The sequence below is a fragment of the Anopheles darlingi genome, chromosome 3 (genome assembly GCF_943734745.1).
Source record: "Anopheles darlingi chromosome 3, idAnoDarlMG_H_01, whole genome shotgun sequence".
NCBI lineage: Eukaryota > Metazoa > Arthropoda > Insecta > Diptera > Culicidae > Anopheles > Anopheles darlingi.
This window is the reverse complement of record NC_064875.1, coordinates 53776361-53789541: the sequence shown is the minus strand read 5'-3', so window position 1 is coordinate 53789541 and position 13181 is coordinate 53776361. Positions and strand designations below refer to the sequence as shown.

The 13181-nt window shown below is 54.7% G+C and overlaps 1 protein-coding gene across 1 annotated transcript in view; it reads right to left on the bottom strand.

The window, feature by feature from the left end:
- LOC125955008 (tyrosine 3-monooxygenase) overlaps positions 1 to 3017 on the bottom strand; it is a 12612-nt gene extending 9595 nt beyond the window's left edge. The window contains exon 1 of the mRNA XM_049685812.1: positions 2511 to 3017. Within this exon, the coding sequence (XP_049541769.1) occupies positions 2511 to 2579 (69 nt within the window). The 5' untranslated portion in view covers positions 2580 to 3017. The remainder of the gene's footprint in view (positions 1 to 2510) is intronic.
- Positions 3018 to 13181: the final 10164 nt, after the last annotated feature.

The window sequence follows — 13181 nt, the reverse complement described above, 5'->3', positions numbered from 1 at the left end:
CGTTACAAACCTGACAGCACAGGGGCAACGACAACGACGACGATGACTGACACCATAAGTCGGTGCCGAGGCGGGCGTTCGAGAGGTCCTTCGGTTTTTCGGCCGGGAGTGGACGGCGAAAGGTGGGGGGGGGGGTGCCGGGATCCTGGTATGACCGGTTTAATGACCTCCCTCCATACACCAGGTGTCCCCGTTTGCTGCCAAATTCAATGTCAAAACGGTGGTCCGGTGCGGTGGATTATGCTCGCGAGTAACACAGACACAGGCAAGCGGTGGCGGTGGTAACCTGATCGAGATAGCTGGTCCAGCTCCAGCTCCAGCTCCGGCTACAGCCGCTCACCGCGTGCGCGTGCTGCTCCTGGTGTATTGGAGCGTACGCCGGACATCGACCTTGAGGCCTAGGTGCGCGTTCTCGTGCTAATAGTGTGGACGGGAGGCTGGTTAGTAACACAACAGGCACAAGAACAGGCCACCGGTCGCGCATTATGTGGTCCGGTTTTAGCCATATTTTCGGTCTCCGTTGGCCGGTGAAAGGCAATCGCGGTTGCATGTGTCGCGGTCCCATTCGTGGTCCACCAGAGAGCGCCCAGCGCCTTGTCTCTGTCTGTGGTGGCACCAATCACTTCCGCCATTCCGACCATTCTAAGGAGTGGTCGCGTTTGGTCAACGTGACCAACGAACCAAGGGAGTGCTTTGTTCAGGAGGGCGCGCGCGTGCGGTCAGTCCGCCATGTTGGACGGACGACCGGGACGGTGTGGCTCTCTCGATCCGGATGCTGCGCCTGCTGCGATCTGATTGCGGTTCTCCATTCTCCTCCATCATCATCATCATCGCCGTCGCCGTCGTCGTCAACAACAACAAACAAAGGAGGCGGCACCGTGCAGACCATTGAACTTCTAGGACACTGCAGATCGCGGCCTTCGGAGCCGGAGTCGGAGTCGGAAAAAAAAGGAAGGGCAGGCCAGGCCCAATAATTCTTGGTCCGCGTCCGCGCGGTGCCCCCGGCCTGTTTGTCCTTCGGTTGGGGCGAATGCATTCAGCACCGTCGTCGGCGTCGTCGCCGTCGTCGCCGTCACACATGAGCGCGGAAAGCGGGCGGACCGCGATTTCCTTCCGCGAAACTACCGATCCCCTCTGCAACAACAACAACGCTCTGACCTTAACCTCAACGTGTGCGCTCGGAGAGAAGTGCCCGCGAGAAGGAAATTGGTCATAATGGTGGCAAGTGGTGCGCGGTCTGCACTTGTGCCTGTTCGGCTGTCTGCTGGGGCGACGCGAATCGATGACGAATCAATTCGTCCACTTCCTGCCTGCCCGTCTGCCCGCCTGCCCGCCTGCCTTCTACTCGATTACTAGTCTACTTGCTGCTCGATCGCAGGAAAAGAGATCTGGTAAAAATGAAATGGATACTCGTCCTCTTCTTCGGCGCTCTTGCGATCGAAACCACCGAATTCATCGTGCGTGGTGGTGTGCATGGTCGCGAAAGGGAAGTTTTGAGCGAGTTTCGAGTGGCTTCATGGTCACGCGGCGGTGTAAGCGATGTAGCCGCCCGTGTGCTAATGCTAATAATTTGCATGATGCATCCAGCCTGATGGTAGACGTGTTCTTTGCCACCTTTCTAGGATCTGTTCGCCATTTTTTTGGGGGTTTTTTCGTTCGTTCTTTGCACCTTTTGGACCCGTGGACCTAAGTCTGCCTATCCAACAGTCACGGGAACAATGCCACAATTGTGGTATACTTCCTTCTAAAGAATGCTAATTGCTGCTCCTTACGAGGTGGCTCGCGGGGTTACTACTTCAAGCTGGAGTGACGGCGAGGTGCGCAAACGCGATTCTAATTACTGCGTTAGCACACCATACTATCGCGAGCTTAATCACACCGTCGTACCTTAGTACATTCCACACCTGCATACACCTGGCTTAGCAACCCAACATGGCCTCGCCATCTTAAACGAGCATCACGAGAAAACCTTGCTGCTGCTGCTGTTGCTGCTGATCCCTAGCACCTCATAAAGCAGTGCTCCACAAGAGCACACTCCTGGTCACTAGAGAGCGAAAGAGAGATGGTGGTTAGTCCCGACCTTTTCCCGTCTCTCCATCGACCTGTCGGTGAGTGCAATCGCCCATTAGATCGGGACTACTTTGTTGCTTCAAATCAATTCCCCCCGCGTTGTTAGGATCGCGCCATCGGTGATCGTCTAGAACGTGTACATTGTCTGTGCTGCTGCTGCTGCTGCTGCCGCTGCTGCTAATGCTAGATCCCTCCCTTCCCCTTTCTAGAACAACACGCCATTCACCAAGTTCTTGATCGATCTCAGCTGCACATTATCGACACATGGACACGGACACACTCGTACACTCGTACACTCGTCGGCACAGAGCCAGCACACCATCGCCTTCGGAAAGTGCGACACACGAAAGGACACAGCGATTGTCCCGCTTTTTGATTCCCGGCCTCCCAAGGGATCAAGGGATTATAGACGAGCTAAGCAGCGCTTCCTCGCAACTTACCTCGATGCTGTAGGATTTCTTGATCGCGAACATCTCGCGGTTCTTCTGGGCAGCGGCGACGGCCATCATATTCGATTGGAGTTTGCGAGTGAGTTAACGAAACGGGTAACGAAACTAGGAGCGTTTGCTGCTTCTACTTCTCGATTTGTTGCAAAGTGTTGTTGCTGCTGCTGCTGCTGCTGTTGCAGTTACTGTTGCCGATGTGCCTTTTTGACCGAAGTGTCCTTGCGGTTTCGAATCAAAAATTGCCCTGGAGCCTGTTGTTGTCGTCGTCTAAACTTGTACGTTCTCTCGATGTTGGAAACGCACGGTGTGACTGGTAACCGAACGTTTTCTCTGGCTTTTTTTTCCTGAACTGTCGCTGTTACTGTGGATCTTTTCGCGCAAAAAAAGATTCCGCACTTAGCACGAACAATATGAATAAACCAAACTAATCTCTGGGGATCTCAGGCGAACGAATGCAAGCTACTACGACGTCTCGTAAGGACTCCTTTGCGCTGTCGGCACACTTTGCAAAAAGCTTGCCAAGCACTGGCCGGCTCGAGTTTAAATACTAAAGCGCGCCAAAGCCGAACCGTGTCCGGAGCCGAGCGTCGCCCGCGTTCGTGCACCGTTGCCCTCTCTTTCGGGTACACGGGGGTCCGGCTATACCCGGCTCGAAGGTGGCCCACACGCGAGCGGTGCGAGTGAGTGAGCGAGCGAGCGAGCGAGCGAGCGTCCGTTCGCTCAGAATTCGGTTTCATCGGCGAAGCAAAACCAATCCAAACCCCCGCTTTTTGGCGCACATTACAAACATTAAACGCTATCGTTTTATGTTAAAAAGGCGACATCAGAATCATAAGAATTGTTGCCCGAATGCTAGGTGCACTCTAGGAGCCTAATTATGGCGTCTGTTTTTTTTTGGGAGAGCATTGATCTAGAAGCGTCTAGCCATGGACGGAGTCCTGGAGAACTTTAGCGTCCCCGTGCGTGCGTCTCTTCTTGGCCTTGATGCATAGACCTCCGGTAGAAATAATAGTACCGCAGCCTCCGTTTTCGTTCTAAAATCCCCCCCAGAAAGATGCACATACGATGATAGCATGCCAGAAACCATTTTAAATCGCGATAAAGCCCGCTACGGCGTTCTCGCGGTTACCCACGCGCAACACCCGGTGGGGGAGGGAGGTGAGGGGGAGGGTGCGGCTTCGCGGGGTGCTGCTCACCCCAAAACCGACGGTGTCGTCGGTTTTTGGCCAACAGGTTTTTTGTTTTCATTTCGGCACTACATTTGGCACTTTGGCACGATAAGGATGATGACGAGACGGGCGGGAGTGGTTGGTTTTGAAACCGGCACCGGTTTCTCCATTTCGCCAACGATCTCGTAAGGGAAGGGGAGTAAAGGTGTTTGTCGTGGTACAGGCGGGGGGTGGGGAGGGCGGAGATCTCGCGGAAATTAAGCCAATTGGTTTTGCCCCGCGGTTTTTTGTTGTTGTTGTTCTTTTCGGGAGGGCTTTTGGGCTGGGCATCAATCATCACCGGAACGCAACAACAAGAACCCCAGAGTGCCAGAGTGCTGGCGACAGCGACGAAACGGGTGGATTAGGAACCCGTTTGTTGTTGTTGTTGTTGCTGGTGGTGTGGTCGTATTATTTGTCGAGTGTCTTAGGGCGCATTGTAACGAGTGGCCACATGAGGCACCTGGGTTGACAGAACTGTCAATCTGGTTTGGATCGTTGCTTCCAGATTCTTCGTTCGGCTGTAGCCGGTCAATCAGTCGGCTAATGAGAACGTCACTCTGTGTCGACGTACGGGTTCTTCATGAAAACCCATCGCCATCGACGAGGTACTCATAATCGTCGTCTTCCTAGGTCATAATACGGGTGACGCGCGCGCTACCCGCTCGAATAAGTCTTTGAGCTCGAGTTCAGGTATCGTTTCCGGCCGAAGCCTTCTGAACTCTGAAGATATCTAGAGGTATCTAAGGTCTGCCGGTCAGGTAGGTCCCAAAACTTGGGCCGTTCCCGCTCTATGGGACTTCTGAAGAGGCTTTTCGTTTCGTTTCGCACTTACGTGGTGTTGGACACGTATTGTATACCAGCCCAACCCACTCAGGAGCCCAGGGGAAAGTCCCCGGAAATGTGTGTGTTTGTGGCTATCCCGCCCCGGAATTTCCCAAGTCCAAAGCGAAGGTACGCTCGCGCACCTCGATCGCACGGTGATTCACACGATCGCCACACACACACCTCCACCACCACCATTCGGTTGCGGATCAAGGCGAGAGCGGCGGTCGAGCTTACGCACCTCGTACCTCGGTTGGTCGGGGCGATACCTCGAGAGCACGGAAGTGTCCGCGGAACAGGAACGCAAAACCGTGATGGTTTTTTTCCTTACTGTATGTGATTCCGTGGGGTGGTGTGTGGTTCGGTCACTTCTCGTGGTGGCCACCACGGCCACTAACCGGGGGGTAGCAAACCGATGCTACCGACACGATAAGCGTTTATACAATCGCGGATCGAAATCGCTTCGCTTCGAAAAGTGAAAACAATCGATTGAAGCAAAGATGGGAGTACGCACATAAACACACACACCCACACCCACAGACAGACGGACAGCTGCTAGAACTCCGGACCAGTGAGCCAAAACAATAGATACCCAGGTTGGGTATATTATCGGCGCGATGAATGGTCGAAACCGGGAGCGCATTCTCGTTGGGTTAATAAGCGAGCGTTGCGCTATCGAAGATCGCTCTCAGGATAACGTTCCTAGCCTACTGTTCCTAGCTGCTCTATGGAGACGTAGAATGAAGGGAAGATGCACGCTCGCTCGCCTCGCCTACTAGGAGAAGCCTAGAAGCTTCCATTGAGCAAATGGCGACTGGCGTGAGGATTCCATTCACAAACTGATGCCTCTCGGGAGAAGCGGCCCGGGATTTGAGGTGGAGAAGGAGTCGCACGGGATGGACGATGCGCGATACGGATTACGGAAAATGCTTGAAGCCTCAATTCGTTCCCTGGATATGCCCCCGGGTCCCCGTTCCCCTAGTCCTCTGTCCTCGGGCTCCAGCTAGCGGAAGGGCCGCTTCGTAGTAGTAGAATCGAAGTCGCCGGTGACCTTCAGCCGTGAGTCACGTACGCCGCTCGAGAGCCCGAGCCCGCGCTTCACGATTCTCAGTCAATCAGTCTATTGTTTATGGCTCGCGTCGTTACCTTTTCGTTGCCCCGACCACCCGAGCCACCCAAGCTACCACCTCTCCACCGAAACCGCAGCAACTACGGCGGTACATTGCGGTACATTATGAACAGTTTCTCGCCTCGCGTTCTCCCCCAGGCCCACCTGTTTCGGATCGATCAGTGCGTGATCATTGCGTACGTGTCTACGTGCGTAATAGCTTTCTACGCACAATCGATCGAAGGATGCTGCGCGGTCGCCCGATTCCGAGAATAGCGCGATGCAAAACAAACAGAAAAGTTTGGACTAAATTTCAGGTCATCGTCGTCGTCGTCGTCGTCGTTGTCGTCGTTGTGTAAACAACGCGGTGCGGTGCAGACACGCGGTAACACACTCGAGCGGCGGTGTGATGATGATTTCCTCATAATTACCGGGGCCGGGCACCTCTTCACCTCTACTTGACTCGATTCAACGACGTCGTCGTCGTCGCTGTCGTCGTCGTGGTCGTCGTCGGTCTGGTCCAGCGAAAGTAAACCGAAAGTACTGCTGGGCGGCGCCGACGGCCATTATGCTCGGTTCCTGTCGAATTGTTTATGTGCTGTTTTGCACATTGCCGTCACCTCCTGCCTGCCTGCCTTTTGGCCTAATGTGTCAAGAGGCCGCACCGGAGAAGAACATAATTGAATGGTGAGTGCATTTGCGCGCCGCGTCACTGGCACTCGTGATGGCCCGGTGTCTTCGGCACGGTGAGACGGGACGGGACGGGAGCTTTTGACATCTTTAGAGGCGTCGCAGACATTACGCCGGGAACGGGGGGCGTAATAGAGTCCGTAAACATAAGAGCCTCCTTAGGGACTGTCATCACCGCGGAGAACGCACCGTTACGCATCGGGTGGACGCGAGGACTGCTCGCTGCTCGCTGGATGGCTCTTCTCGAACATTCGCACCTCTTCTCCTCTTCCTCGTCTTCAGCACCCGCCACCCATCCGTTGGCCACTTTGATGCGAGGATGATGCCAGGGTAACGAAAGTTTGCATCATCCATCCTTTCAGGAAACGGGCGTTCGTTCGATTGCGATTCGGCGTCGCAATTAGAGAGACGCACCGGCTCTCCCTCCGTCCATCCGTCCGCCCCGGGTACAGCCATAACCTTGTGTTCTAGCTACGGATTCTTCGTCCACCACGGTTGCTTCTTCTCTTCCTTATCGCTTCTTCTCTCATTCTCTCTGATTCTCGCCCGTCGGCGTGTCGTTCTTCGTCGGTCTTTGGAGCCGTTTTTGCAACTCTGTGGCGCGCGCGCTCTTGTCTGTATGTGATGGAGTCTCTCCTGGAGTCGCGTCACCCAAGAACCGGCACCCCAGAACCATTAGAGTGGTGGCAGTGCGTACACCAGCGACGCCACCGCCGGGAGCGTCGTTGAGCGTTGAGCGACAACGGCTAATGATGATGTTGACACATGCATGCCACCGATCGACCGATCGGCGGTGATCGACGACTCCGTCTCCACCGTCTGGCAACTGACCCTAGCAAGGGTTCTTCGTACGCAGCGCGACGCGGCGGCACGCGATCGGTGGCAAAGGAATCCCCACCAGGCGGCGGTGCATGACTAAAATTGGCCAGACCGTGTCCACGTCATTACACAACGTGGCCCGTCGATCTGCTACTGCTGCTGCTGCTGCTGCTGATGGAGAATCCCCGTTTTGCGGGGCGCGTCCGTTGCTGGACGTCTGGTCCGCACAGCAATATGCTGTGCGGCAGACGCACTTGCTACGACGCGCTGGCGCGCAAGCGACGTGGACGGCGGCGACGTCAGCGGCCTTCCGAAGTTCGAAGAAGAACCGGTTTAGGGTAAATCCAAACGCACCATCGTGGTGGTGACGTTCGCAGCGTCGTTGCTGCACACTGCACCAGATAGCCGAGTAGTGGACTGGAAACACCCGCGGAGGCGAGATTACGCCTCTATTCCCACCACCCCCCACATCCCAAACAAGCGAACAACAAACACGAACGAGAGGTGAGATTCGGGGATTCCTGCGTCACGCAAGCGATGGCTCGTTGGATTTTCCCCCATCTTCTGCGAGTTGGACTTTGACTGCACGCGTCGGTTCGCGCGAGTTTTGGTTGAGGCTTTCCAGCATGAATCAACGATGAACTCCCCCCCTCCCGGGTCGGCCCAATGGGGAGGAGAATCTTCTTGGGACGGGGTTTCTCTTGCCAAAAAAATAAAAATACAACCACCACATCTCGTGACACTCCAAACAAACGAAACAACATCGGGGGCGCCCGCTCGTTTCAAGCGCCTCCTGCATAAAGGCAGGAAATGAATGAAGAAACGCGAAACGCGAGAGATTTGCAACCGGTTCCGCGTTGAATATTTTCCGCGCGCGAATTCGCCGCCCCTTTGTCGGGGTGAGGCATGGGGGCCAATCCAGATATTACATCTTTACTACGATCACGGGATTATGGTGCGAACAAAGCACCCCGGATAGTGGTGATGGTGGTCCGTTTAGGGGCGTGTTTGTGCATTATCATCCGAACGCTTCCAGTCTCCAGCCGGTGGCCGGACGGTGGTTTGCCTGTTGCACGCAATATAAGCAGAAGAAGGGTGAGGAAGGGAAGGGAAGGTGTGGGGTGTGAGGAAACCTGTTCACTTTGCATTCTCGATCGTCTCGATCAGGTGAATGTGCGACTGATCCGGGACTGGTCAGGACGCAAACCACCGATGACCAAAATGACAATTGCCAGCAGCACCATTCCTGGAGTGCGTACGACAGGAGGAGGACTGGAAGAAGGAGAACGAGAAGCGTTGTTGCTGTTGTTTGCTGCTACTCCATAAACGCAAGTGCCTAAGTGCCCCCCAGATACTCCGTGAGTGAGAGAACTAAATACCAAATTCCTCGAATCGAATCGACCTTATCAAAAGCCGGACACCACCACAACCACCACTATCATCATCAGCCCGCGCGTAATGCAGTGACAGTGATTATGGACGGCGAGATTCTTCACCATCCCTCCCCCCTCCCCGACAGCAATTCGCAATTCGCGATCACGGAAATTCCGCAACCGGCCACCAACACACAGTGTAGGCGCAGGCGGCGAGTACGCGGATACAGAAGTTCCTCCGTTCTTACAACCTTAATGGGGTGGGTTGGCAACAGGTGGTACCGTCACCCCGTTAGTAGTAGCCCCAGCCCCACCGTATTCCGCCAGCTGGCATGCTCTAATGGAACGATATGCTAATATGTCGCATATGGGGTCGCAATCCAGTGCAGAATCGAGTGTGGCGAGTGTGGCGAGTGTAGTAGCAGCCGAACGCGCGAACGTGCGAACGCGAATTATACTTTTATGAGGTTTGGCAGAAAACGTAAGAAAACGGCATCTGGTCCGGTGCACCATGGATGCTGGGAGGAGGCTGGTGGCTGGAGGCTGGGAGGCTGGCAGCTTGGCATGCTAATATCGTGTGCGTGCGTACCACCGATCTACTCCGACACACACACACACACACCAGGTGTGAGTGTGCGCGCGCGCGCTCACGGAAGGTCAACGGCAAAACGGCATCGATGGCGTGGCCGGCATGGTCAGTGGTGGTCAGTGGACCACGCGGAGGAGGAGCGCAATGTGCAATGGCCACGGACTGGCCTGGCCTGGGGGCGGGCTGAAGGTTCTCCAGGCGGCCCGGAGCCACGAGATGCACTGCTACTGCTTGCAAACGGATGACCGTACGATGTACGATCATGTGGCCTCACCAGCGCCTGCCTTCCAATCCAGTAGTCAGCAGCATCAGAGAATGATAAAATCGATTCTCGTTGTTCAATTAAGATGTTCATTATCGTGCGCTTCCATGGCGATCACCAGACAAAGGACCACCACCGGTTGCCATCGATCGATCAGCAGCTTTGATCAGTGCCTCAAACTCGACGTTGTTGTTGACGAAGAAGCTCAAACGCTCAAGACCAGCTCGAGGCAGCGTACATCGGTGCAGGGTGCAGCTTCCTTGCAGAACCGAACCCTCTCTCTATTCTCTCTGCTTCCCTCGTCCATCGACGGGCAAATTACAGTCCTTGGCCACTGGTTTGCGCTCCCGGCAGCAGCAGTAGCTGCAGCAGTAGCAGCAGTAGTGGCGAGCACTTGGACTAGCGGACTTGGAACTTTCAAGGTTTGGATCAAGGTTTTTGTGGCAAGGATTGCCGCAAACCGGCATTGAGGACGGGATCCTTTCCCTTGGGGGGTGGTGATATCTAGAGCAGCGTTCGACAATTTGTTGTCCTCTTCCGCACTGCCTGCCTGCCTGCGGACTAGGAACGGTGGTGGCAGCTCATTAAGTTGTTCTTACAGTTCCTCCAGTCCATCCCGCCGTATTCTCGACCATATTCGACTGCTTGGTGCTGTCGAACCAAGAACGGATCTAGTAGCCAGTGAGGCTTGACATGTACACAAGGCTGCTTTCGGTGCCATTTCAAGGTTCCTGCGGGCGGACCACGGCGGATTCCGTTCCGTTCTCCGGCACTACCTCCTAGAGTGCGCTGATGTCTGGTCCCCAAAAACTTGTTCCGAAACCTTCCGAAACCTGGCTTCTTGTGCGGTGGTTTCTGTCGTTACTCGGCGCCCTTCTCGTGCCACGATTACTACGTATGTGTGTGTGTGATTGTGGATCTGTGTGCACCGAGTTCCCGTCCATTAACCTGTGGAAGCTGTGGAACGGTAAGGTAAGGGTGGTAGTGGACCGTCGAGGGTCACTAGTAGGCATGCCACTAGGGGATCGTGCAAACGTGACTGACGGACTGACGGTAGGAGTCGCGGATCGCGAGAGAGCGCAGACACCGTCACCGCTCGTCATCGTCACCATCGTCACCATCATCATCATCATCATCGGTTCGTACGCGCGTTCGTTCAGCGGGTATTGACATTGAACTTCACCGAGCCGACAAGCCGACAACCGAGAAAAGGCCCACATAATCGGACAATCTGATCTACTGGCTGCTGAAAGTAACCTGCGCTAAGGCTGCTGGGCACTTCCGTACACAGAGCAGCGATGCAGCATCTGATGCGCGACATCTGTCATGTCGGGATGCATCATCTGCAGCGAAAAACAGAAGCATTCGCGGTGCTGCCGGTCGATACCCGATTTCATAAACTTCAAGTTGCGGTAGTTGGCGGCTCTCAGCTCTCAGTGCATAGGTGTGTGTGTGTGCGCGACGATAATGACTTAACACGAAAAGCTGACGAGATCGGGGCGCCACCTGAGGCGTGAGGCGTGAGTGTGGAGCATCGTCAGCGCCATGATCTCGCTGAAGGTCGACATCATAAACATGAAAACGAAACCGAAAGCCAATCACGGTGAGGGTGTGCGGGGGGTGAGCGGTGCTCGAGGGGCCAAGCCACAAATAAATGGAGCGCGAGGGGAGCGAGTTTTGCTGGCTGGCTGGCACTAGGGGTCGGCACCATCCGTTCGCAATGGTGGAATTGGAGCCGAAAAATGGAATGGAAATGAAGTCATATATGCAAGGGGAGGGCGCCCCGGTGCCGGCTCATTAAAGTACCTCGCAAATGATCACCTTCGTTCGTGTGTGCGTAAGCAATGTAAGTGAAGAACGGTCATAACAATTCAAACATCTCATTGCAGCCCAATTGCCCGAGTACACACAGGGACCCCCAATTGCCCGGTTGGCTTTGACATCCGTAAAGTATCGCGGATCAATCGCTCGGTACTCGGTATCTGATCGCCACGAATAGCAATCAGTATCAATGTTGGCCTAATTGAAAGGCGCTTTTGAGTAGTTCAGATCTTGTGCTGTTGCTGCTGCTGCTGCTAATTGTGTTACCAACTTATGTCCCTGCGCCAAGCGCTCGCGATAACAATTAGCACAGCGAGCGTGCGAGAACCTGTAATCGAATGCGATTCCATGGTGACACCTTCACGGACTAGGAGGAGAAGTTCATGAAGTACAAGGTATTTCTGCGAGCTTGTCATGCCACGCCGATGGCTCATGTTTCGTGTGCGGGCAAATTAGAAGCGTCCGGTTGGCCGGTGGTTCGTGGACTTTCGGAGTAGTAGCTTCGACGCCAGAACGCTGATTGAAACAGAATGCTAGCTACCATCACCACTAGCGCGCTGCTGCTGCTGCTGCTATACACATGCCGGACACAAGGTTGCAGACAGCTAGACGATGGTAAACGTAACGCAAAACAAAAAAAAAACAATCAACGCACGTTAACAAATCCCTTCCTCTTTCTCGCGGCAGCAAAAACATTACATCCGGAATGTCTAAATCCTACCGCCAACCAGCGACGACGGTGACGGCGACGACCTGGAAGCCATCGCTGCCGGCCAGTGCATCATTGAACTTAACCTTAACGAATGGCAATGTACTACGACGACCACGACGACGACGACGCCGAGGCGACGGTGCTTGCGGTGTTCCCCTCGTGCGGTTCATATCGCTCAAGCGGTCTGTTTCCCTCGACACCGACATAAGTCAGATCACCTTCGCCGAAGGAGCCGTCGGCGGTCGATTCATTCGGTGGAAAATGTATGCCAAGATTAGACGACTCTGGCAACTGGCAACGAACGCAACGCGGTATGAGATGAGGTTTTTTTTTGTAAGGTGTTCGCGATGTAATTGTGGCAATAAGCTGTAATGTAATTGATCGCGATTACACGGTGCGAGTGTTGTGTCCGCGGTGGCAAGGTTCACCTGAACGGCCACGCGAAGTCGCGACGAGGAAACGATGACAAGCGAGAGGTGGATGAGGAGTAGGAGGTGACACGTATTATGTAAGCCACGCAACCAACGCACGGACCGATGAGGCCGGGGTCTCGGGAATGGATTGGCAGGGGGAGCCATTATTAACATGAGATAACGAGGTAATGAGTGGTGAGTGGAGCTGACTTTGGTTGGAGGCCCTTCGGAGCATCGTTTTGGGGTGTGCTTTAATGCATAAATCTGGCACCGGCACCATTTGGAGAGTAATCCGGCACTCTGTCTGTCCTGGGTTGGGCTGGCCTGGCGTTCGATAATTTGCCCGACCGTACCCCCCCTTAGTAGTAGTAGTAGCTGGGGCTGATATCGGTCAAGAGATCGGTGCTCGAGTCCGTCATCGATTTTCATCGGCATCGATGATGGTGACCGGAGAGGGGACGCACGCTGACGGCCATTGTTTCGTTGCGCGTCTGGTTGCGTCTTGTTGGACGACCGCATCGTAATGTCTGGCGATGACGTACCGACGGTGCGTCGAGTACTTCCGACAGATTCGTTCGTTGTTCATCGATTTTACTCCGGTGAAAATGAATATCGATGAAGAGGCTCGTCCGGGTACGGGGTACAGGTGCGTTAACCTTCTGTACCCGTCCCGGGGCCACTCCATTTTGCGGTCAGTGTCGTAGTTGGCGAGAAGAAGATGGCAGGACTTCACCATTTCAACCATCTTGTTTTTCAAGAGTTTAGCAACGTCCGGAGGCTTTTGCCTAAATGAGCCAAGTATCCGGCCACCATCTTGCCGGCGTCGGTTCCCCCCATCGAGGGCC